Source organism: Mirounga leonina, unplaced genomic scaffold, assembly GCF_011800145.1.
Source record: "Mirounga leonina isolate KUSES-001 unplaced genomic scaffold, KU_Mleo_1.0 Mir_114, whole genome shotgun sequence".
NCBI lineage: Eukaryota > Metazoa > Chordata > Mammalia > Carnivora > Phocidae > Mirounga > Mirounga leonina.
Window position 1 is genome coordinate 14965519 of NW_023270265.1, and position 25712 is coordinate 14991230.

At 45.4% G+C, this 25712-nt stretch overlaps 2 protein-coding genes and 1 pseudogene across 2 annotated transcripts in view; all 3 read left to right on the top strand.

Annotated features, from left to right (window-relative positions):
* CHAT (choline O-acetyltransferase) overlaps nucleotides 1–12574 on the top strand; it is a 46727-nt gene extending 34153 nt beyond the window's left edge. Inside the window, exons 10-14 of the mRNA XM_035020405.1 lie at nucleotides 681–803; nucleotides 3653–3794; nucleotides 3941–4003; nucleotides 10030–10167; nucleotides 12139–12574. Coding sequence (XP_034876296.1) covers nucleotides 681–803; nucleotides 3653–3794; nucleotides 3941–4003; nucleotides 10030–10167; nucleotides 12139–12408 — 736 coding nt within the window. The 3' untranslated portion in view covers nucleotides 12409–12574. The remainder of the gene's footprint in view (nucleotides 1–680; nucleotides 804–3652; nucleotides 3795–3940; nucleotides 4004–10029; nucleotides 10168–12138) is intronic.
* A 4220-nt stretch (nucleotides 12575–16794) lies between these two features.
* Nucleotides 16795–18718, top strand: LOC117998345 (annotated as a pseudogene).
* Nucleotides 18719–22917: 4199 nt separating this feature from the next.
* CUNH10orf53 (chromosome unknown C10orf53 homolog) overlaps nucleotides 22918–25712 on the top strand; it is a 10921-nt gene continuing 8126 nt past the window's right edge. The window contains exon 1 of the mRNA XM_035020419.1: nucleotides 22918–23014. Within this exon, the coding sequence (XP_034876310.1) occupies nucleotides 22918–23014 (97 nt within the window). The remainder of the gene's footprint in view (nucleotides 23015–25712) is intronic.

Here is a 25712-nt window from a genome sequence, read left to right on the forward strand (position 1 = left end):
AGTGACTCATGGGCTTAACAGTTGTTTCTGGGTAAAATGGGTTTACAGTCACCAGCAAAGCCCAGACGAGCAGCCCTCGCCGTGGTGACCATGACCACCAGGGAGGCCCCAAGCATTTCTTCTCATAGTAAAACAGGGAGGAGTCTCTGTGAAGAGATAATGGCTTACAGCCATCTGAGAAATGGGCCTTTCCTTGAGCAAAGGCTGTGTGCCAGGTCTGGCAGAATGGCCAGGATGCCAGAAGAATCTGAGGATGTGGGACACACATTCCCAAACAGGTCAGATGAATGGCCTCTTTCAGGCCCACTTCTGTGGGCAACAGGATTCTGGGATTTTGTTTGTGGGCAGTGTTCTCCCTGCACATGCAAATGTCTCTCAGGCTCCATGCCCCTATATGCCCCTCCCTGCAGCTGGGCCCCCTCCCCCACCACCAGAATGGGGCCACCGCCCTGCCCGGCCAAGCCTCCTCTTCAGCTCAGAGGAGCTGATCTGGCATGCCCTCTGCCATTTCCATATGTCAAGACCTGTCTCTGACACCCAATATGTTCCCAGTGGGTAAGGACCATGTCCTCCCCTTCCAGAGCACTGGGTCGTAGATCAAGCTTGAGCACCTTGGTTAGATCTTGTGGTGCGTGCAGTCTATTTTGCATGCAATAACACCTCTTCTTTTTCTTCCACAGAATAGTGAAGAATCTCGACTTCACCGTTTATAAGTTTGACCTCTTTGGGAAAACATTCATTAAGAAGCAGAAATGCAGTCCTGACGCTTTCATCCAGGTGGCCCTCCAGCTGGCCTTCTACAGGTAAGCCAAGCCTGCCAGCCGAACGACTCTGCCCAGGTGGGCTGCCCGACAAGCTGCTCTAGACTCCAGAGTCTAGAAGCATCCTGGAGGGAGGAATGATTTTCTGTGGACTTAAAAGATGGGAAGAGCAGGGTAGGCTGCATGGAAAGAGGTGCTGCCTGAACTGGGATTCAAAGTGTGAATCCAATCTCATAAAAGAGAGGGAAGGACATCACAGTCAAGAAGTTGCCCGAGAGAAGGCTCAGGTGCTGCTTCTCTTCCTGCCCTCAGTCAGCCCACATGCGCCCCTGTAGCTGTGCTTTGTTCCTTGATAAGGACGTGGAACCAGCATGCCCGCCTCCATGGGTCAAGTCAAAGAATGTGAACTCATCTTTGATTCATCCCTGTCTCTCCTTTCCCACCTGTGACACCCCCATGTCCGTCCTCCAGATGTCTCTCAGACCTACCCTCTGTCTTCCGTCTCCATGGCCACTGGCCTCTCCCCGGTCATCTCAGGCTTGCTTAGCCACAGCATGCTCCCCAGGGGCTCTGCTCTCACTCCCATCTTCATGAATCGTAAACCTTGAAGCATGCAAATCAGCTTCTATCACTTACCACCTTGAACCCTCCCAATGGCTTCCCACCATGTTTTAGAACAAAGTCCAGGCATAGAAAGGCTCCTTGTGAACTAGCCTCTGCTAGGGCCCTCCTCCCAAGCTCTCTCCCGCCTCCAGCTCTTTACTCGGGCTGTGTCTCGGCCCCCCTCCCCGCCCCCCCTGCTGCCACCACCACTCTTCACACACCAGCTCCTCCGGCCCAGGTGTCAGCCCTCATAGGCCTTCCCCGCCCCCTTACCTAAAGCAGCCACCCCAGGCCCCCTTGCCACCCAGCCTTCCAACCTGTCACATTGGGTTCTCTTTTTCTTTCATGGCAGTCATTGTTCACGTGAGCTACCTTGTTCATTGATTTGTCGATTTTGTCTTCGAGACTGTCTCTCCCAAGCCTGACACTCTGGGTATCTCACACACCCGGCACAGAGTCACAGACATGAGAAGACACCACGGGAGTATTGTCTGGGGATGGCACAGTCAGGTCTGTGGTCTAGAAAAATATCGTGGTAGCTCTGTGTTGGGCGAGGAGAGAAAGTAGAGAGTAAGGGTTGAAGACAGGGCAGGGAGGCCAACTGGTCTTTTATAGGAGGCTAAAACTAAAATGCAAAGTAAATCATCCTCAAGACAAGGCTGGCTCCTGTTGGTTCTAGTGTTCCCGAAGCAATAGCTCATCAACTGGCACAGGACCCCACCAGGACCTGTTTTCACTTTGCAATATATGGGGGGAACATAAAGTGACCTTGCAATAAGGCCAGGGGAAAGAGGTCTCACTAACGAGCAGACAGCACCCATGTGGACACGGCATCCCAGATCCCAGTGTCCTCCTGAGGGGCCATAACTCACAGGGAAAGGAAGTGGCTTCGGCCACTCGGAGCACTGGGACTCCTTGGGGGAGGCTGACGTCACCCCACGTGAGGTCTGTGCTCATTGTGGGGCCACAGAGACCTCGCTGACATTGAGCCGTGGCAGGACCTGGTGTCTGGAACCGCTGTCGCCATTCTGATACTGGCATGTGGTGGAGATGGGCCATGAGGTCAGGGTCCTCCAGGGGCTACTTCAGAGAGCATTTCAGTCCGAGAGCTGGCAGGGGCTAGCGGACCCTGCACAGAGCACAGCCTCCTCTACCCTCAAGTAATCTTTGTGGCACTGGACATGACCGGCAGTGGACATGGCCAGAGGCTCCTGGGCTCAGCAAACAGCCAAAATGGGATCTGCCTCTAGCTTCAGCAGAGGCCTGGAAGCTGCCTAGATTGGGGCTGATCAGTGACTAGCCAGTGATGGCATCTACTTTAGTGCTGGGCATGGCGTTTGCCTCCAGGGGCCATAGCGATGACAGGAAATGAGCTCCCTGCCAGAGTCCTTCCTCCCTGGGGAAATGAGACAGAAGTGTCCAGAAAGTTTATTCACCTTCTTGCCGAGTTACAGGGCCAAGCACTGTGCTGACTCCGACCCAGCCTTCCTCCTCCTAGCACTCCCCCAGCACGGGAGATACATGCCCTGACAAGGCCAACATGCACGACCGTGACTTGTGTGTGATGTGCTGTCACGGCCCCTCTGTGATTCTGTGTCTTCCTCCTCCCCACCCCCAACACCAAAGACTTTGCTGATGGGTGAGAAAGATGTGTGCCTGCCAGGTGTGCAAGCCTTGGAGGGCTCACTTGGTTCGCGTGCCTAAGGAAAGGACTTTCCCTGGCTGGGGTTGGAGCGGCTCCTGTCACAGACCTCAGGGAGGAGAGGCACAGCCATGGGGCCCAAGGGGCTGTTGGAAGCTCAGCTGCCCCCGGACAGGCGGGCCTGTGCCGCAGCTTCCACTCATGACCAGAAAGCCCCCTCCCTGCCTCGATCCATAGGTCGTGCTTGAATTGTTCTAAATAAAACAGGATTCCCTCAAGGGTATGAATGATTATTTACACCATTATTCCATTCTGTGCTATTAATCAAACACTCCCATCAGGTCTCGAAGAAAATTCTAGGTTTCCCACCAGACTGGGATTTTTTGAAAAGTTATCCGTCACTTCATTATTTTATATCCACACAGTGTCACCAGCGGATGAACGCGTACACAGCTCTTCCTATTAGCGACTCCCGACACTCATCTTTGGGAAATCTCCTCTAGAATTCTATTAACATTAAAATGAAATACTAACCAAGTCAAGCCAGGACTGTAAAAATAAAGCCTGCAGAGGCTATTTTTCTTTCAATGTTTCTGGTTTCTTGAGACTGCGACGCCATTTGCCATTCATCTTCCATCTTCTGCAGGCTCCACAGGACACTTGTGCCCACTTACGAGAGTGCGTCCATTCGCCGGTTCCAGGAGGGCCGTGTGGACAACATTCGATCGGCGACTCCAGAGGCACTGAGTTTTGTAAAAGCTGTCACCGACCACGAGGCTGCTGTGCCGGTAAGTCCTGCTCCGCCTGAGGAGTCTCCAGGAGGCCAGCGAGGCAGCTCTGGGGTTCCTGTCAGCTGGGCTCTGGGACAGCCTGCTCCTTTAGCTTGTTTGTCACTGAGTAGCCCTTTAGAGCCCCATCTCTGGTCTGTTGACAGGAGTCAGAGAAATTGCTGCTCCTGAAGGATGCCGTCCGAGCCCAGACTGAGTACACAGTCATGGTGAGTGATGTGGTGCCTCTTCTCAGGTGAACTCATGATGGTGGGCTCTGCTCAAAGCTGGGCCTTCCAGCACGGGGCCACATCCAAGACCTGGGTGAGAGCTGGGCCACCGAGCACCCAGCAACTTGGCAAAAGCCATGCCTCTGAGAGCCTTTTTCTTATTTTTAGAACCCGGGTAACACAGCACTCATTTTCACATGGATTTTTACAAGAATACCATGAATGGTCTTTGAAAAAACAGTAATGATAATAATAACACCAAACATGTATAGCACTTTACAGTTTATATAACAAGAAAGTCCAATGTGAGGGATGGCGGCCAATCCTGGCAAACTGTGGTGGCTCGCACATCTTGCATGACTGCAGATGAGGCAGAATTTATTCCCACCTACGGCTGGGTTTGCTTTCTTATTTTCTGTCTATTTATGTTGCCTATGAATAAAAAAGGTCTCTGCTGAAAATTAATAGTGAAATCAAAATTTTATTTATTTTTACCTTTTTTTTTTTTGAGAGAGAGAGAGAGCAGGGGAGGAGGGGCAGAGGGAGAGGGAGAGAGAGAATCTTAAGCAGCCTCCATGCCCAGCGTGGAGCCTGGCACAGGGCTCGATCTCACGACCCTGAGATTATGACCAAAGCTGAAATCAAGAGTCAGGCGCTTAACCCACTGAGCAACCCAGGTGCCCCAAAATCAAAATTTTAAAGGAAATGTTCTCTTAGTTTAGGGAAATAGTTTATTTTCTAGCATGACAGAGCCATCATTTGCATACAAATAACAGAGAATAAACTACTACTTGGACTGGTGATCAATATATCAATTGAAAATGATTCTGATACAGTCTTTGAAGGAGCATATAACCTGTGAAGAGGGGTTGACCAAATTTCACTCTATATACTTGAAAGCAAGTACAATGCATATCTGCGTTTTAGAACTAGCCAATGTAGACTTCTTTCCAATTCAGTTGCCAGGTCCTGAATTCATCTGAAGAGTTAAGTGTTCATTCTGTTTGGGGAAAGTCAAGCTCACTCTCACATATTGAGTGGGTATTTTTGGTTTTCCTGCTTAATGCCAGACAAGGTGCCGGGTGGTAGGAAATAAAAGATAAAGTCCATAAGCCCTGTCCTTCGGGAGTTTACTGAGTAGCTGGGAGGAAAAGCCCTTAAATGGTAAATCTCATCCCATGTGAAAAGAGTTCTCAGGAAGTAGGAGAGAGCATGGAGGGGCAAGCTAGTTCCTCTGCTTGGGAAAGCCAGGAAGACTTCCCAGAATAAGTGGTGCTTGATATGAGACTTGAAGGATGAAGAGGTGCTTATCAGGTGGACATAGAAGGGAAGAATGGTCCCAGAAGGGAAGAGTATGTGCAAAGGCAGATAATCTTGAGAGAATAAGACACACTGGAGGAAAAGCAAGTAGTTCAGTATGTGCAGCTTGCAAAGGACAGAGGAGCAGGGAAGCTTATGAGATGGGATTTTTCACTCACAAAGTTTACTCTGGTGACCAGGAAGAAGAAGGACTGGTTGGAGCAAGGGTGGTCTGCCAACACTCAGTGACACTAATTAGGAATCTATATAATATTTAGGTAGAGCTGAGATAAGGACTGAAATAGAGCAGGGGCAGGGGATTGAAGAGGTAGACACCAACTTCTGTTTAAACATGGTGGACACCAGGGTTTACTATTACTCCCTCTGAAACCCTCAAAAATATCAGCAAAGGGGTTTTTTTAAGCCATGAATACACTAGGCAAAGAGAGTGGGAAAGGAAGGGACAGCAAAGTTTTCGAGTTGGAAAATAGAACAGATGGCCACTGACTTAGCAAACCAGAGGAAGTTGAAATCCAAGCAAAGAGTAAGGGAGACCCAGGAGCCCAATGAATTGTTCTGCAGAACCTCAGAATGGCTCAGGCATTGGAGGCACCCACCAAAAGTACAGGTGTGTGCAGGGCTGAAAAGAAGAGGATTGTTTCATGATCTCTATAAGAAGCAGTCAGACCCTCAGTTCCTTTCCACTACCCCATGCAGCTAGGTGACTACCCTCCCCTTTCTCAATGGTAGGCTAGAAGCTTCTCCTCTGGAGAAGTTGAAGACAGGGGACTCTAGATTTGGGGACATCAGGTAGAACTCAGGGAGGGTTAATCAAATTAAACAGGGTGATTAATCAAAGTCTACCTACTCAGCTCCAGGTACATTGGGAAGTACTTTTATTACCACCTTTCTCCAAGCATGAGATTAGAGGATTTCTCTGTGGTGAGACTGACCAGGCCAAGAGAACTAAATCACAGACACTGATAGCTGGGGTGCCCAATAAAATACCCAGCCAGTTCACCTCCCAGTGAGGTCTAACAGATGGTAAGCACAGGCTTACACGTGTATCTTCTAATCATTTTTTTCAGTGCTTTATTCGGAAATATAAACAGGTAGCCATTAATCACCAGACATTGAGGAAAGCTGCTAACATAAGACACAAAAGCCAGTACAAATGTTTTTGTGTAGTTTTTAAATTTTTGCTTAATTTTTAAAAATAATTTAAGAGAAACTTCAAGGAAATGAAAACAATGCAGGAAGCAGGAGAACATTTTTTAAAACCGTAATTGAGAGCCTCTGAACGATAATGAACTTATTAATAACATGAAACTAAAAAAATCTTTTTGGGGGGCAATAAAAATAATTCTGGGGGAAATATTGTAGAAAAAATGCAATGGGGGGACTGGGAGATAAAGCTGAAATAATCTTCCCAAAATGTCAACAAAACAAAGAAATGAAATATTGGACAGAAAAAAGGGCTCAGTACGGGAGAACCAAAATCCCAAGTAATTACATGTCCAGAAAGAGAAAATGGGGGTGGAGGGGAACAACAACAAAATAATTGAGGAAAATTCCTCAGAGTTGAAGGACATGAGCTTCCACATTGAGAGAGCCCACCATGTACCTTATAGATGTAATAGATGAAAACATTCATACCAAGGAAATTTCACAACACAAAGGTCAAAGAGAAGATCCTAAAATATCTCAGAGAGAGAAAAAAAAAAAAAAACAAGTACAAAGATCAGGAATAAAAGTGTAATTGGACTTCTCAACAACATCACTGGAAGGTGGAAGATAATGGAAAAATGCCTTCAAATTCGGAGGGAAAATGATTTGTGATGTATATTCCATACCCAGCTAAGCTATCATCAACTTTGAAGACAGAAGAAAGACATTTTCAGACAGACAAGTTCTCAAAAGTTTTACTTATTAAGCTTTCTTTCTTGTCAAACTATTGGAGGATATAGACTACTAAAGTAATAGCTAAAACATAAAAGACGTCATAGGCTCCAAAAATCAGAAGACTCAACACAAGAAAGAGAGAAAGAGGGTGACAGTAAAAGGAGATCCCAAGTTGACAACTGTTCAGCAGACACAGGAACAATCAGTCCACAGAGAAGCAAGAAGAGGGGGCACCTGGATGGCTCAGGCAGTAAAGGGTCTGCCTTTGGCTCAGGTCATGACCCCAAAGTCCTGGGATTGAGTCCACATTGGGGTCCTTGCTCAGCAGGGAGCCTGCTTCTCCCTCTGCCTGCCATTCCCCCTGCTTGTGCGCACTCTCTCTCTCTCTGTCAAATAAATAAATAAAATCTTAAAAAAAAATGGAGAAGCAAGAAGTGAGAGGTGGAATGAAATTGACAAATTATCTGATTTATTTGAGTGTATTAAGAAAAGTTTTACACTTCTGGCTGAAAGTTTAAGAATCAATTAGTTATAGATACATAGAAAGCTAAGCAAGTGGGGGAAATCATAATTTAGTCATTTAAAAATCATCCCAATTCCAAGGAAAACAAAAGGTGAACAAGAAAGGAAATCTCAAAATATAGCCGAGACTCAGCTGTGAATACTTACATAATTATAATCATGCCAACACTGAATAGTGATCAAACAATGAGGAGTTAAACGTAACTCTAATGAGAGGATGGGAGAATGGAAGAATATTTGGGGAGCAGGAGTATGAAAGAGCCAAAGTTTCATCTTCTATAGAAAGAAGATATAGATAGAACTGAAAAATGTAGTGAACGCGGTCTAAGACTGTTATTTAGAACTAAGACAATTAAATAGCTAAATTGGTTGCCTCTGTGGTGTGGGAATCAGACCTGGCAGAGTGACAGACGTCTTTAGCTTCTTCGGGATTTAAAGCTATATAAATATATGACTTTGGTAATAATTTAAATGTTTATGAAAGATTTAGAAAAATATCCTCTAAAGCATTGCCTTAGGGTTCAGCTGTGTTAACTATTTTAAGTTGATGAGAACAGCTAAATAAAAGAGATGGGGGTGAGAGCTATAAAAATGCTCTGAGGCAAATCCGGTGCCTGGTTGGCTGTGCGGGGTCAGGGCCAGGGGAAAGGAGCAAGGAGAGCTCCAGCCTCTGGCAGCTGTATTTGGTCGCGGTAGTGGAGAAAGGACATCCCAGGGAAAGAGCAAGCGCGGTCCAGACACTCCCGCCCAGATTCTCACAACATCTCAGGCTTTTCCTTCACAGCACGCATGCCCCCAGCGCCCTGCAGCACTGGGCACACAGTGAGCACTCAAGTAAGCTTCCCTGAATGAATGAAAGACTGAACAATGAATCATTTTGCTCATGACTACTCGTGGCCTTAATCCAAACAATCTGTTAAGTCAACCCCAGTTGCTACAGTGAGCTGGAGGTGGTGAAGACGGGTGGGTAGCTGCTGTATAGAGCAGCTAGCCGCTTCTACAGACCTACACAAATCAGCGATTAAACAGAGGTAACCAGAGAACCTAGCAGCCCACCCACTTCATCGACGGGCTCAGAGTCCTTCCCCTCTGTCCTATTGGGACACGTCTAAAGTGAGCTGTGGTTATAGAACATGTCTTTCCAGACTATAATTAGGAGTATCTGCAGAGACTGGGGCCTCCGAATCTTCTTTATGCATTCATTCTCCACTGAAAAAGAACGCTGTCAAATCCCAAAACGTGCCTTGTAAACTTGAACAGAATCCATTGTGATGGAGGTTTCCTCCTACGTGGGGCTTTAACAGCTAAGCGGCCGTCTTACATAAGCATGAACATGCCAAGCTTTACAATTACCCTGATGGGGACCCACAGGTTACTCCTATAGGCCGGGGGTGGCCCCCAAGTCTCCACCACTCCCAGAAGTGCCCCAAATGAACATGTAATCCAAGCAAAACCAGTGTGTATGCTACACACGCACCCTCGAGTGGGGAGGAGATGAGATGGGTACCCTGGCCCCACCGCCCCACTTCCAGCCATACCGCCTCTGAGTTTTGCCTACATAGACATCCTGGAGTCCCCACTGCTCTTATCTTAGCCTTTGATAAGGGGTCAAGTATCTTGTGATAAAAAGAAAAAAATCTCTCTTCGTTGAACAAGCTTTCCCCTTGTAAACATCAGCTGAGCCTCTGCTAAGATGTCTCGTTCCCGTCTCAGAATAATTTCTTAGGTTGTAAATCCAGTTTATTTGAAATGATCCTGAGCCCATGAAATAGCAACCAAGATTTAGGAATGTTCTCTATCGCTCATTCCTTGGACTCCTGCTAGAGGATAAAGTGTTGGTTGTGGTGAGAGTCTGCCCAGTGATAGCCGGGGAAACCCTTCCCCATGCCCTGACAGGGCCCAGCACCCATCCCTGCCCCCCAGACTCCTCGCCTACCTAAGGAAGTACTAGGGATGCCCAGCCCACCCCTCCCACTTAGAGGGGTCATACACAGTGTGTCGGCAATGACCATGCTGGGGTTGAGAGGCAGGGGATACTCAGACTCACAGACCTTTAACGTGGGCATGCTCACTTTAGTCCATGCTCTGGAGTCGCCCTGTGCACGTAGAAAGGGTCCGTGGAACACAGGCTGAGTGGTAGAGTGGTCAGTCCTGGGCGGCCACCCACACACGTTGTCCGCAGCAAGCACTGGGTAAGCGCAAGCTGGGGCCCTTGCAGTGGCCATCAGCATTGTGGGCTAGAGAAGGGAGGAGGGCACGGGAGCCCCTGTCTCATTTCCTGTTCTTTGTCCCCAACTACCCAGGCCATAACAGGGATGGCCATTGACAACCACTTGCTGGCGCTGCGGGAGCTGGCCCGGGACACATGCAAGGAGCTGCCCGAGATGTTCACAGATGAAACGTACCTGATGAGCAACCGGTTCGTCCTCTCAACCAGCCAGGTACAGTGCGGCTGTCACCCAAGGGGCCACTTAGTGTAACCAGTGGGCTTTCTAAAAGGCCACTTAGTGTAGACCAGTGACTACAGCCCACTGGCTGGAGTCAGGCAAGTCCCAGCGGTGCTCCTTACCAGCTGCATGTCCTTTGGCAAAATGACCTGAATGCTCAGAGTGCTGGTTTCCCCACTGTCTAAATGGGTGTACTCGTGAACGCCACCCTAGCGGAGGAGGACTGGATGGGAACTGGTGCTCTAGCCACTATGCTTACCACCTTTCAATCTGTTACCTGCGGGGCGGCGTTCCACCATGCCGGCCACAGGCTCTGATGCCCGACAGGTCTAGAGTGAAGTCCTGGCTCAGCGAGAAGGGACGATTTGGGTAGAAAGCCTAGCTCAGTGCCTGGCATGGACCAGGCCCTCCAAACAGGTCACGGCCAATATTGCGAAGGGCTGCACGACCAACAGCAGGCGATCAGCGGCCAGCCCAGCATCTCCTAAGCCCGTTCTGTTGGAGGACCTCTGTGATAAAGACAGAATGAAATCCATTTGAGGGGCGCCTGCGTGGCTCAGTCGTTAAACGTCTGCCTTCGGCTCAGGTCATGATCCCAGGGTCCTGGGATCGAGCCCCACATCGGGCTCCCTGCTTGGCCAGGAGCCTGCTTCTCCCTCTCCCACTCCCCCTGCTTGTGTTCCCTCTCTCGCTGTGCCTGTCTCTGTCAAATAAGTAAATAAAATCTTTAAAAAAAAAAAGAAAAGAAATCCACTCAAGAAGGGCAGCAGTTTAGGAAAGAAAAGAACCCCCCAAACGTCAGCTGACTAAAACTCCGCCTTTTCTGCTAAGAGCTGGACGTGGGCAATGAGAGGGGCTGATCAAGTTGTGTTTGAGGCTAAAAGCCCACTCAGTAATTTGATGTCGTCATTACGGCAGTGAGCGCGCAGACGGGAGTAAACGAGGGCAGGGCACAACAACATAAATTCTTCAGGAAACCATCCATGGGCAAAAAGTGCTCTGGAACGGTTTTACGGCCTTCAGCTGTTGCACGGCAAATTTATCTGACAATGAAGTGACTCTATTAACAAGACTAATGGTTTGTTCTGCCCCATTAAAACGGCCAGTGTCATTTCTGAAGGCCTGACTACACAGCGCCCGAAACCTTGGGTTTAAAAACAAACCCCACCCTGCAACTACCCAAGAATGTGTCCTGTTTTTCCCCTGAAGACCAGCTAAGAAAGTGAATTTGGGATGTGGTGGTTTGGTGTTTTTTCTTTCTCCCAACTGGAAATGAACATTTATGGCTTGAATGCCTTCAGAGACACATTTTCCTGATTTGTGACCCTGGTTACAAAATCTCAGCGCTCTGAATTCAAAATGTATTAGGTGCATAAGGAAAACTCCAGTTGATGGCAATCTTTGAAATGCCCAGTGCTAGGTAATTGTGCATGGCCGGGTTGTGGGGAGAAAATCAGACCAGCCAGGCAATCCTGACAGTAATTAAGGATGTGGGGAAAATTGACAGAGAAGACAGGCCAGATTTCCTTCTGTTGATAAATTACTCCCTCTGGGAAGCCATCGAACTGTGGGGTGCCGCCAGGGTACCATTCAGTAAATTACCCTGATTGCCTCAGTGCCTCAAACAGCCCCCAGCTGAAGGAGACACTCAGCCTGAGACCCAGCACAGGTCACTCTGGGGGATTTTGACTCCACAAGTAGAGCAGATTTCCCACCAGGGAGTGGCTTATGGGCCCTCTTCTTTGGATATCGTTGCAGTTAGATGGGTTTGTCTTGATGACTCTGGCTGTGGCCATCCATGCTGAAGCTATTGGTTCATTTGGTTAATTCAGTCAGACACCCAGGTGGAAAATAAAGAAGTAAATATCCTCTCGAGGCCTCGGGGTTTTTGAAACGCCCCGTATTCTAGCAAGTCCACAGGTTACTTTTCAGAATCAGCAGCTTCTGACCTGTCCTCTCCTCCAGGTGCCCACAACCATGGAGATGTTTTGCTGCTATGGTCCTGTGGTACCCGACGGGTACGGGGCCTGCTACAACCCCCAGCCAGAGAGCGTCCTTTTCTGCATCTCCAGCTTTCATGGCTGCAAAGAAACCTCTTCTACCAAGTTTGTGAAAGCAGTGGAAGAAAGCCTCACTGAAATGAGGGACCTCTGCAGTCCGCCACAGTCTACAGTGGGCAAGCCACTGGCAACAAAAGAAAAAGCAACAAGGCCCATCGAGGGACACCAACCTTGACTCCTGCCACTAGGTTCCACCTCCCCAAACCCAGCATTCTGCTGCCGCCAGACCCTGCCAAACCCCTACTCCCAACCCTCTCCCTAGCTTTCGGTAGCTCCCGTCCTCAGGGCCCAACCCAGAGACCACACGGAGGCATCATGCAAAGCAGTAGCATGAGGAGGAAAGTGTCCTTCATTAGGCATGGGGATTGTCCTTATTTGCCAAGCTGCCCTTTGGCCTGTGTACTGGGAAGTAAGCCCGGCCTGGCTCTGAGGTAGCCTTGGGGAGGTGGGCAAGTCTACACCACCTTCCCTCCATGGCCTCAGAAGCTTAATGGGGGTGTTTGCTTCTCTAGCAGGACCTAGTGTGTCCAGGTGATGTTTTGCCCAACAAAAGAATGAGTCACCCTATTACATGCAGTGTACCTACATGAATCACAAAGAAAGAGGCTAACCCCAGGTCAATACCTCTTTTCTTTGGGGGAGGAGTAGGGGGCATTGCTTTCAGATCTGAAGCAGTGTGATCATGACATTCAGGATGGCCGTACAGGACTGCAAACACCCCGTCCCCTCCACACACACACACACACACACACACACAGAGTTAATTTAAAATACAGTGACCCAGGCCCCAAAACACATTTCTCCTTTCATCTCCCAGGGGCAGCCTTCCATTGAGTTCGGGAAAATCTGGTCCTGCTCTTCTGAGAGGGTGGAAAAAGAATCACCCACCATTGCGCGGGCATCGTGTTGCCTGGCCTCCCGGGGGGCATCAGCGACAGTCCAGGATGAGTAAACAGCACAATGCCCGCCAAGCAGCAGGGATGGAGGGAGGACCAGTCCACTTCCCCAAGAATCCTGCCACTCGCATTTCTTCTGGTTGTTTCCCCACTCCCCTTCACGGGAATCATACCCCTTAAAGGTGATCTGCCTTCTAGAGGAGAAGAGAGAGGGTTGCTTTGGGGATTTTCTGTCGTTGTTGCTTATTTGTTTTGTTTTATTCATTCTTAAGAGAGGCTCCTAAGAAAGCCACTGTGACATTAATTTCAGAAAATGATCTCAGTGACCCAAGTAGGACACCTGCGCATAGCAGGTGGAGGATGTTATCTAGGGATTCTAACTAAACCCCATGTGGACAAGCGCAGAGCAGGGCTCTCCCTGGCCTGGCAGAGGGGAGGGGGAGCAGGTTTGTGGAGACGGCTGGTGGGGAGCAGGGCCAGGAGGAGGGAATAGCTATGTCCAGGGTCAGCCCTGTTGGAGGGGCAGGCCGTGCACAGAGCCAAAGTTAAGTTTGTCCTGAGAGGTTGTGATCATCAAAGAGATATGAAAAGCACTTCCCATTGGGGAATATTTTTATGGTAAATCTAAAAAGGCAAAGGAGTGGGAAAGCAACCAGAAAATCAAAACTGCAAATAGCTGAGACAGCCTGTCTCTGTCCAGAGGAGGTACAGAACTTGACTCTTGCCACTGAGTTCTGCTGTGCAACCTGCAGGGGAGTCCTGACAAAGCCCCCTCGCCCCACTTGCACTGCACTCTGGCCCAGGGACCCTGCACAGGTCCCTCTGGGCCACTGCGCAAGCTTTCTGCACTTTGACCTCTACTGAAGGAAGGGCTGAGATGGGGGCAGCTGGCGTTATGAACTTTGCTCAGTTCTTTGAAAACACAAACAGGCCCAAGCAGTAAATTCCTTGAGCCCTGGTTTTAGATTGAGGGTTTCTGTTGGATGATCTGGGAGATCCTGGCACTGCCCTTCAAAATCACTGGTCTCTAGGTCCATACTCCTTCCACAGATGTCCTCCTTCCGGGCCCCTTGGGAAGTTGCAGCCCAGGAATCTTGGGAATATCTGGGGAACTGCTGTCCCCCTGCTGTAAGTTGACCCAAAGCCACTTGTCTCTTCAAATGACCACAGTACAGATCTGAGTTCTCTTCTGGTTTCTTTCCATGGATTTCTGGGCAGACAGAGAGCTCTGGTTTGGAGGTTAGGTAACCCCACTGACCTTAACCAAGAGACTTAAATGCCCAGAGACTCAATTCCCTCCATCATCAAATGGGGACAAGAACGTCCCGACCTTGCAAGGCTGTGAGGATTGTAGAGCACATGTGTAAAGGGCCTCGCACAAGCAGGTGGGGACACTGGTGTCCACCATCAGGATGATGTTACCCCAGCGGGCCCTGTTCAAGTGAATTTGTTTTGAAATTTTTACACTGATTTGAAAGAACCAAACTCACATGTATCATTCTCTGAGCATAGGGGAAAGGAAACTGACTCTGTATATTCAGATATCAACCATACACTGTGAGGGCTTCCAGAAGTGTAGGACTGTGTGCATTTGGCAGGAGGGAACACCTCCTCTTTCTGAGGAAGAATCTGGAAGCTGGTCTTCCCCCTCCAAGAACAGGTGGATGCACTGAGTCTTTATGCAAAGGCAATGCTGAGCCATGGCCATGAGCATCTCGGGGGGGATCCTGGTAATGGAGACTGTTCCAAGTGTTCCCAAAGAGATGGAAAATGAAACCTGGAGACAGTCACGTTGGGGCAGTGATGCATAATAAACATGCTTTTGGCCACCTTACAATACTGCTAAGTTGCCAAAATATATAAAGTTGACATTTGAGTTCTATTTTTATAAAATTGTTCTAGATTTATGGCAATATATACATGTGTATTTATAGCCTTCCAATTTTAAGTTATAGTTTTGTGCTTTAAAGAAATATATGTATGACTAAAGAACTGTATATCGAAAGCACTATATTCAAAATATCTAAAGACCGTAAGTCCGTATTCAATAAAAAGTAATGCCAAGAAAGATGGTGGTAGCCATTGTTTCTAAATAGAAATCGTATACAGATTTTGTTTTAAGTTCTGTGAACCGGGCCAACGATTCGTTTGGCATTGTCTGAGGTCTGTCGGCAGCAATGGTGGATGTCTGAAAGATACAGGGGACAGGAGGGAAAGGGAGGAAGGAATTTAGTCTCTCCTCGTGTGTGGCATGGGGAAAGGGTGAGGGGCAGAGAGGCTTCACAGGCTGTTTGTGATCAGGTCGGCCTGCGCAAACATGCATAGAGAGAATGGAACGGAGGGAAAAGCATCAGGCTCAGAGATGGGCTGTCTGGACAATAAATCCAGTTCTGTCTCTAACTTTGGGGATCTCTAACTTCACCTCTCTAGCCCTATTTCTTCATCGGTAAAATGAGGATGTTGATATCAGCACCACCCACTTCCAGGGTTGTGGTGAGCTGACATAGATGATCCTTGTTTGAAAACTTAGAAAGTGATGTCAAAGCGTCTTACTGCAGACTCAGGTCCCTGCACACAGGCTGCTTCACTCCGCACAGTCCAAAGATACATTCCAGCTGCAAGACTCCCTCTGCAGCCATAAAAATCCATAGAATCAGAACCGAGGTTCCTCCAAATGGAAGCCCAAATGCCTTCCAATCAGAGCCTAAAAGGAACCTTAAAATGTATGAATTTTTGTCACTGGGATGCAGAAGAGGCATTATCCAAAAAGATAATGGCTAAGAATATTCCAGGAGGAATGGTGGAGTTAGGAAGGAACAAGATCCAAGTAATGCGGGTTTACTCTTATTTATCATGTATATCACACGTGGCCCTAAAATAACAAAATGAAGACAATAGACAGAGAAGGGTACAAACAGGCAAGCCAGCCCCCAACATACAAAATAATGCAACCCCTCCTAGTTGTCTCTGGAAGTCCTGTGGGGTGGATGTTGGCACATTTAGCCAAAAAGGAGGAGAAGAGTCCCTCCCAGAGAAGAGTCCCTCCCACACAAACATCCAGAAGTTCCCAAATTAATCCTAAGCAGTTCTCCTTGGTAGTGGGGGGAGAACCAGTGCCTTGCGTTCCCTTTATAAATTCAGCCAATCTCCCTCCTTTTATATTTCTCTGAGTTTTCCTTCCAAAGAGGCCTCTCGAGTCTGCAGGATGAACAATAAGCCATCCCTGGGAAAAGCTGGCCTCACATCACATGAGAGGACCTTTCTAAAAGCTGTTCTCCCTGTTTCCTAAAGACCAGCTCTCTCCTTGTTCTATTCCTACTGTTTTTTCCATCTCCTTGTGGGATTTCACTTCCTATTTCTGTCCCTCGTATGTCATTGGACACCCAGAGTTCTGTCCTTGATCTCTATTTCTTATATTAAGGAGCAGCAAAATGGGAGACTAAACGGATGCAGAAGGGTCCCCTCCACCTATAAAAACATATGCACAAAGAGAAAATTTTTTTAACTATATAATCAAGTTCAAAAGAAAGAAAATAAATCTTCACATTACAGAAAAAAGAAGAATGTCCAAAACAGAGCAGTGAGCAGGAGCTAAAGTTGTGTCAGACCAGACACAACTCCAGTGGCTGACAGCAGGATTTACCACCCCTGCAAGTTGAGAGAACATGACCTCAGCCCCTGCAAGGTGGGAGATGGAGCTAAACTCTGCACAAAACAGAACCTCATAGAGGTGTCCCAATCCTTAAAAGAAAAAAAAAAAATTAAGAAACTAGAAAAACTCTTCCCATCAGCCCAGGGGAGCATTGAGGAACAAATTTATAAATTTGTGCCATTTGTATAATACATTATATGTTAAAAAAAAAAAAAAAGAATAATAAGAAGAAGATAGCAGGAAGGAAAGAATGAAGGGGGGGGTTGGAGGGGAGATGAACCATGAGAGACTATGGACTCTGAGAAACAAACTGAGGGTTTTAGAGGGGAGGGGGTGGGGGGATGGGTTAGCCTGGTGATGGGTATTAAAGAGGGCACGTTCTGCATGGAGCACGGGGTGTTATACGCAAACAATGAATCATGGAACACTCATCAAAAACTAATGATGTAATGTATGGTGATTAACATAATATAATAAAAAAAAACAAATCAAGAGAAAAAAAATTTGTGCCATTTGTAGATGTGCAGTCTGAGTTTATACAACTTATTTGTAAAGCAAGAATTCTAAGCCAATAATTTTTTTTTTTTAATTGCCTGGGTCAGTAAGATCCAAAGGGCCACAGCAGAATCAAATCCAAAACCACCACTTTCCACAACCCTGGAAACACCAAACATCCAGACAGAGAAAACACTCTATTAAAGATGAGCTCACAGTCAGAAAATACAAATGGCTCATAGGAGCACAGGAGGGAAAGCAGCAGATAAAACAAACAGGAGAATCAATAACACAAAGACCGGAGAGAATAGATGAGTCAGAGAGAAGCTGTAAAATCGATATGTTTAACATTATAAAGAAATAAAAATACAGGGAAGATACATGTAGAAGTTCAGGAAGAAGAGATTAGAGAGAATGGGGGAAAGCACTATTCAAAGAGGAAATCATTAGGAATATTCCAGAATCAAAGAAATATGTTATTCTAAAATTCTTGGGTCAAAGAAGAAATAATAATGGAAATTTAGAGATACTTCGATCAAAATGATAATAAAGGGGGATACCGTATATCAAAACATCTGGGATACAGCAAAACTGATGCTTTGAGGAAAATTTTTACCTTAAAATACTTACATCAGAAAAGAAGCAAGACTGAAAATTGATGAGCTAAGTGTAAATTACAAAGTAAGAAAAAGAGTCAGACAGTAAACTCAAGGAAAATAGAAGGAACAGTAAACTCAAAGAAAGTAACAAAGGTAAGACAACTGTTAATGAAGGAGAAAACAAAAAATAACTGAGAAGCTAACCAAAGGAAAAGTGGGTTCTTTGACCACACACTCGGTGGAGGCTGGGGAGCCGAGCCAGAGTCAGGGCCAGGACAGTGGTAACCATTGGACTGACCATTGCTGCTGTAGGATTTGAGACCATTATGTCTGGCAAGCCGTGGAACATATGGAGCCTCAAGTAAAACTAGTTTTTCAAAATCTACCCAAATCTGCCTCCAGTGGTGGCTATAATAGAGATGTGTTTGAACCCAAAATGACAAAGTGAGAAGCAGCATTAATACTAGGCGTAAGCTAGTTACCCCTGGGTGACCAGTCGGGTAAGGGTCTGCCTTCGGCTCAGGTCATGATCCCAGGGTCCTGGAATCGAGTCCCACATCGGGCTCCTTGCTCAGTGGGGAACCTGCTTCTCCTTCTGCCTCTGCCTGCCACTCTGCCTTCTTGTGATCTCTCTCTCTATCTCTCTGTCAAATAAATAAATAAAATCTTTTAAAAAAATTTAAAAAAATACTAGGCATAAGTCCTACTGCCAATAAAGGAAAAATAGGAGATGTTCACTGATGAATTATGCTTTTAAATCACCCAGACAAGGGAGGATCTCCTTATATAGCAGCCCAAATCAATAAAGCTAAAGATTTACAAGAAGGTCAAGCTAAAAATTGAAGTAAGTGTGTGATGAATTTTAAGTTCTTCTTAGTTTAGGTATACTAGTGCTAGCTTTTTATAATAGACTGCCTCAAAGCTACAAATGTTAAAGATGATTTAACACAGGCTAAAATAAAGCTTTGGTATAAGTTTCTTCTTTGAATTTGAGTATTTATTTTATTTTTTTTAGAACATCGTTTGTTGTTTTTTTTTAAAAAGATTTTATTTATTTGACAGAAAGAGACACAGCGAGAGAAGGAACACAAGCAAGGAGGAGGGTCAGAGGGAGAGGGAGAAGCAGGTTTCCTGCAGAGCAGGGAACCTGAGGCAGGGCTCAATCCCAGGACTCCAGGATCATGACCTGAGCCGAAGGCAGACGCTTAAAGACTGAGCCACCCAGGCGCCCGAATTTGAGTATTTTTTTTAAAGATTTTATTTATTTATTTGACAGAGAGAGACAGCGAGAGAGAGGGAACACAAGCAGGGAGAGTAGGAGAGGGAGAAGCAGGCCTCCCCCCGAGCAGGGAGCCCAATGCAGGGCTCGATCCCAGGACACCAGGATCACGACCTGAGCCGAAGGCAGACTCTTAACGACTGAGCCACCCAGGCGCCCCTCGAATTTAAGTATTTTAAATCAGCTTATAGAATATTTGGAGATTTAACACTCAGAAATTATGGATAAATACATACGATTTGAATAGAAATATTGTTCATTATTCTTTTAGCAAATAATTTGTTACATACTTCAAGGCAAAATGAATGCAATAGTCGCTGGCTTTCAAGGAGCCCCCAATCTAATGGGATACTGATAAACTCATAATTAAAATATAATGTGATAAATATTTTTTAAAGTTGGTTCTTTGAAAAGAATAACAAAATAGACAAGTCTCTGGTAAAACCAATAAAAAAAAGAGAAATTCAAAAATAAATAATATAATGAATAAAAGGTTGCTACAGCTACAGTAGATATCATAATGATAACCAGAAAATATATCAACTACTTTATGCCAGTAAATATGAAAACTTAGATAAAAATTCTAGGAAAATATAACTTTCTAAAACTAATGAAAGAATAAATAAAATTTCTGGACAACCTTATAAATAAATGAACTGAGACAGTAATTTAAAATCTTCCCACTTAGAAAAGAAAGTAGGGAGGAGGATGTAAAATACTGGAGACATGTCCTAGCAAACATTCAAAGTGGTCTTCCAATTGTATATAAAATCAATAAGGGGATATTCCCTCTTTTTATATACTCCCTTATTTATTTTTCTTTGAAGGTAGTATAACGTTAATATCCAAACCAGACTTGGATATCCAATAACGAAAAACTAAAGGTCCATTTTCTTCATGCATAAATATCTAGAAATCCTAAATGAAACAGTAGCAAACAAATTCTAACAGTATACAAAAAAGATAATACACCCATGACCCACTCAGGTTTATCCAAGAATGCAAGGTAGTTTAATATTAGATGATGAACACCGGGTGATGTATGGAAGTGTTGAATCACTATATTGTACACCTGAAACTAATATGACACTGTATGTTAAGCAACTGAAATTAAAATAAAAACTTAAAAAAAAAGAAAATAGCTAAATGTTATTTACTCATGAACAGCTTAAAGAATAAAAATATAGGACCACTCTAATAGATCATTAAAATGCATTCAGTAAAATTCAACAGGCATTCATAATTTTTTTTAAAACCCATTGTAAAAGGAAGTAGAAAAGAAATTAGCTTGACATAGAACATCTACATAAAACATACAATATACATCATCCTAAAAAGGGAAATGTAGAATAAGGAGAGGATATGCACTATTTCCACTTCTATTCATCATTGCACTAGAGGTTCTAGTTTGTGCAATAAAATAAGAAGAAAAAGAAAGAAAGGCTTAATAAAAGAAAAAAGCTATCATCATTTGCAGATGATCACAATCAATTGCTTGTGATTGTCCATATAGAAAATCCAAAAGAATCTGTAAATAAATTAACAAATCAATTAAAAAGATCAAGGTTGCTTATATAAAATCAAAATATAAAAGTCAATTTTATTTTATACACCAGTAACAAACAATAAAATCACAATACAAAATATGTGATTTATAATAGAACCTAGCAATAGATCTAACAAAAGACATAAGATCTATATACAGATAATTATATAATTATAATACAGATATCAATGCATTGAAAGAAGATCTAAATAAAGGAGAGGTATTTCAAGCTAATGAATATGAAGGCCTTAGAAAGATGTTAATTTTCCCCAAATTGATCTCTAGATTCAATGTAACTCCAGCAAAACTCTCAACAGGGAATCTTCTGCCTCTGATAATAGTAGACTAGTTAATTCAGACGAAGCTTCCTACAGAAGACATCTTTAAAAATCTGGCATATATGTATATTTTTTAAAGATTTATTTATTTATTTATTTATTTGAGAGAGAGAGAGAGGGAGCAGGGGAAGAGGCAGATGGAGAGGGAAGGAGAGAATCTCAAGCAGACTCCCCACTGAGTGTGGAGCCCAACATGAGGCTCAATGCCATGACCCTGAGATCATGACCTGAGCTGAAACCAAGAAGCAGATGCTCAACCAACTGAGCCACCCAGTGCCCCTGGCATATATATATTTTTAAATCTTCTTAAAATCATAAAAGAGCTTACTAGATCAAGATCAGCATAGCACTGGAGATGCTTTTACTCTGGGGCTATTTAGTGATCTTGACTAGGCAACCTAGAAGATGAGATGCAGTTTTTGAGTCTTTGCAGTTAGGCATACAAAAGTTGGAGTCCAACACTGCCCAGGGGGAATCCTGGCAAGCTACCACCCTCTTTGGGGCAGGAATAAAATATAAATGAACCAACCTCCACATGGCCTGCAGCCCAGTTTCAAGCCATCTGGATGGCTCAGATAATCTCAAGCCTGAAATTGTATGAAGATGATCTTGGGTTGCTGGTGTTACCAGGAACTGGCAAGCAGTGAAAAAAAAAAAAAAAAAGTCTTCTATAGAGGAAGATAACTTCACCCTTGGCCTCAAATTGTTCCTACAAATAATTTTTCTAAAAAATATCCAGTACACAATTAAAGTAAACCAAGAACTCTAGACAAAATAAGCAGACACCAGCAGAAATTACAACAGAAACAGACATGCAGGGTCTCCAGATAGTGGAATTCTCAAACACAGACTACAAAATAAGTATCTTTACTATGATCAAGAAGATAACCTCAAACCTAAAAAACTTGGCAAGAAACTGAGAACTGTAAAAAGTGGCACAGCAGATTTGAAAAAGGATCAAACTAAAATTCTAGAATTAAAGAAATAAATAACTGAAAAAAAAACAACCATATTGATGACTTTAATAGCAGTTAAGACATGGCTACAGAGAAAATTAGCAAACTGGATTATCAGTAAAAATGAATGATGTATGAACACATATATACATGTAATCCAAAAGAAGAATGAAAAGAGAAAAACACAGAAGAAAAGAGATGTAAAGAATACGATCAGAAGGTATAACATATATTTAACTGAAGTCCCTGAAAGGTGAGAAAGTGGAACCAGAAGCAATATGAGAAGAGATAATGACCCACATTTTTCCAAAAACAGATGAAGGACTTAAATTCAATTTCAAGTATCTCAACAAATCCCAGGCAAGATAAATAAAAAGAAACCTATAGACAGGCACCTTACAAGGGTTTCCAGCCTCCTCCACCCCTGGCTTGCCTGGGAAGGTTACTTGGCCCCTTCTGAACCTCAGTTTTGTAAATACAAAATTAGAAAATACAACCTACTTCATAAGGATGGTAAAATGATTAAATGAGATAATATATGGAAAGTGCTTAGCAAGCACCTGACACATACTTTCTGTAACCGGCTATAAATATTGGCTACTGTTATTTATCATTAACACTTGCCACACCGGCAGAAATCCCCCGTTTACCTGGCAGTCAGGGTGAGAAGGCAAGTCGCCTCTGACTACCACCACACCTTTCTTATACCCCAGAGGTGGTGGTGCAGATATCCAGAAAGGGACGTTCCTCATCCCGGGCTCCCACGCAGGCACCCAGCATGGGACATGGGGCAAGGACCCTCAGGTCCCACCCCTACCCGCCCTGGCCCCGCCCACCCCACGTGGCCACACCCACTCCCAAGGGCCTGCAGAGCTGTTGCCTAGCAGTATGTGTTGCGCTTTAGCGGGTGCTCGCGGCCGGCCATGCCGAAGGACGCGGTGGTCATCGTTCGCTACGGGCCATACAGGGCAGTCGGCCTGTCTGTGGAGTACCGCACCTTCCGCCTAGAGGGCCTGCAAGGTGGGCAGCCGAGCGTCGGACGCCACTCAACTCCATGTGCCCAGGTGCACCCCAGCCTCTGAACACCAGTGCAGGCTGTGCTCTCTGCCTCTACCTCCTTCCTTCCTCAGACCCTGACCAAGTCCGTAACCTCCAGAAAGTCTTCCCACGGGGGACCAGGCAGTTTACACAAGTTATTTGGATAGGAGGGATTACATACCCTGCTTTAGACATTGGAAAACTGAAGATCAAGAACATTAAGTGACTTTTCCAAGGTCATGTGGCTGGAAAATGGTGGAGAGTCTATACCTTCAGCATTCAATCAGGCAACAAACTTTTCCTGAGCACCTAATGTGTGTTGGACACTCTTCCAGGTACTGGAGACACACTGGGGAACAAAGATAGGTGTCCTTCAAGTGACCTTCTCACTGTTGACTACTAGTTGACAGTTGTGCCTGGGCCTCCAACAGAGGAACATAAGCATAGTGGGACCCGCCACTGGCCATAATTGGAGGGGAGAGGGGGAGATCTGGAAAGGTTTATTCACTAGAATTTTACTTGAGTTGAGTTTTAAAGAGCAAGGAGAAAATAACCAGGTAAAGAGAAGAAAAAGCATGCCAGACAGAGGGACCGGAATTTGGAGGACCATGTTCCTTTTCGGCCATCTAAAACTCCATGTGTTTTTGGCTACATAGATGGAGGTACTGAGTTAGCTCGGCAGTTCTGGAGTTCAGAGAAAAAGTCTGAGCTAGAGATAGAAAGGTCTGAGTCATGGACTTGGGGACAACATACAGAAAGAGAAGAGAGCCCAGGACTGAGTCTTCAGTGCTTTAAAATGCTCTAATGTCCCAACGAAACCTTCTCGCCAGCTTTCTCTCTCAGGCTTCATGAGGTTCGTTGTATGTCTCAACAGTCTTTTGCCCAGACAGCTATGTATTTTTCATTTGCCCGCGTACTGCCCACGGCTTTTCCACCCTGTGTGCATTCTGCATTAGGTGAAACAGAGACAAGGGCCTTGTGCCAGTCCTTGAGGTAGCCCCCAGACAGGGCAGCAGAGACAAACACAGGAATTTGCCAACAAGGTGTGCTCTGCTCCCTCTAGACTCAGGAACCAGGGCCCACACAGGGGACAGGGGCTGCCATCTTCAAGGCTGCCAGCAAGCCAGGGAGGAGGTGGGGCAAGGGCAAGTTGAGAGGTCACAAAGCTTTCTTACCACTTCCAAGTTGCCTTTGTCTTGACTCGGCATTTACTCTTTTGCCAACTTTGACTATTTTCCAGAGTTCTGACGAAGTGGGTTCTCACAGTTTCTGGTGGTTTTTTTAACTTCTCTGTGGAGAAACGGGAGTTTGGAGTGCCTACTGCACCATTTTGCCGCTGTCTGCAGACCCTTTTTAATTACGTTTCTTGGGGCTGCCATAATCTGCATGACTGTATAGAGTTCCACTAGATCATCTCCATACCAAGAATTACAGTAAAGGAGGATGCATAAATAAACATTTGTTGTAGCGCACAATTTACAAGCATTGAGGCGGGGGGAGGGCGACTTCCCATGTAGTTTGCACACAAATCCCATCGACTCAACTGATCACCTCTGGTCACTTGTCTCCTACTTGCTTTCTTGGGACTGCTGGCAGAGCAGAGATTAAGCACAAGGACTCTGAAGTCCAACCAATCTCCTTTGAATTCGTCTTCACCATTTAGTAGCTGTGTGGCTAAAGTCAAGATCAAGTTATTTTACCTTTCTTTTTTTTTTTTTTTTTTAAGATTTTATTTATTTGACACAGAGAGACAGCGAAAGCAGGAACACAAGCAGGGGGAGTGGGAGAGGGAGAAGCAGGCTTCCTGATGAGCAGGGAGCCCGATGTGGGACTCGATCCCGGGACCCCAGGATCATGACCTGAGCCGAAGGCAGACGCTTAACGACTGAGCCAACCAGGCGCCCCTATTTTACCTTTCTGAGCCTCAGTTTACCTACTGGTAAAATGGGAGCAGATTCCTACCTCACTGATGTGAGATTCCAATGGGAAAATGCACACAGTCACGAATATCATTCCTGCACATAGTAAATGCTCAACAAGCATTAGTCTTACTACTCCAGGGCAGGGGGGTTACTAGGAAGGGGAGGAGGGAGCAGCGCGGGGCATGCTGGGGAGCAGCAAGCAGCTGGGTCAGGCTGGAGGATGCTATGCAACGAGAGAGTCAGGCCTGTTTTACCCTTGACAATAGGGAACCAGCAACATTTCTTGAGCTAAAGAATGAGATTAAGGATGTGCCTTAAGAGGCCAATTCTGAAAGAAGAGATTTGGGGAGGGGAAGTGAGAGAAAACAAATTATTAAGAAATATTAAGAGATTAGAAATTGGGCGCCTGGGTGGCTCAGTTGGTTAAGCGACTGCCTTCGGCTCAGGTCATGATCCTGGAGTCCCGGGATCGAGTCCCGCATCAGGCTCCCTGCTCGGCAGGGAGCCTGCTTCTGCCTCTGACCCTCCCCCCTCTCATGTGCTCTCTCTCTCTCATTCTCTCTGTCTCAAATAAATAAATAAAATCTTTAAAAAAAAAAAAAAGAGATTAGAAATTAAGTTCTGAAGTTCAGGGGAAAGACAAAGAAAACTACCTGACTACTAGAGACTACTTGAGTCAGAAGTAGTTGTGACTTTATTTTTTTTTAAGATTTTATTTATTTATTTATTTATTTATTTATTTATTTATTTATTTATTT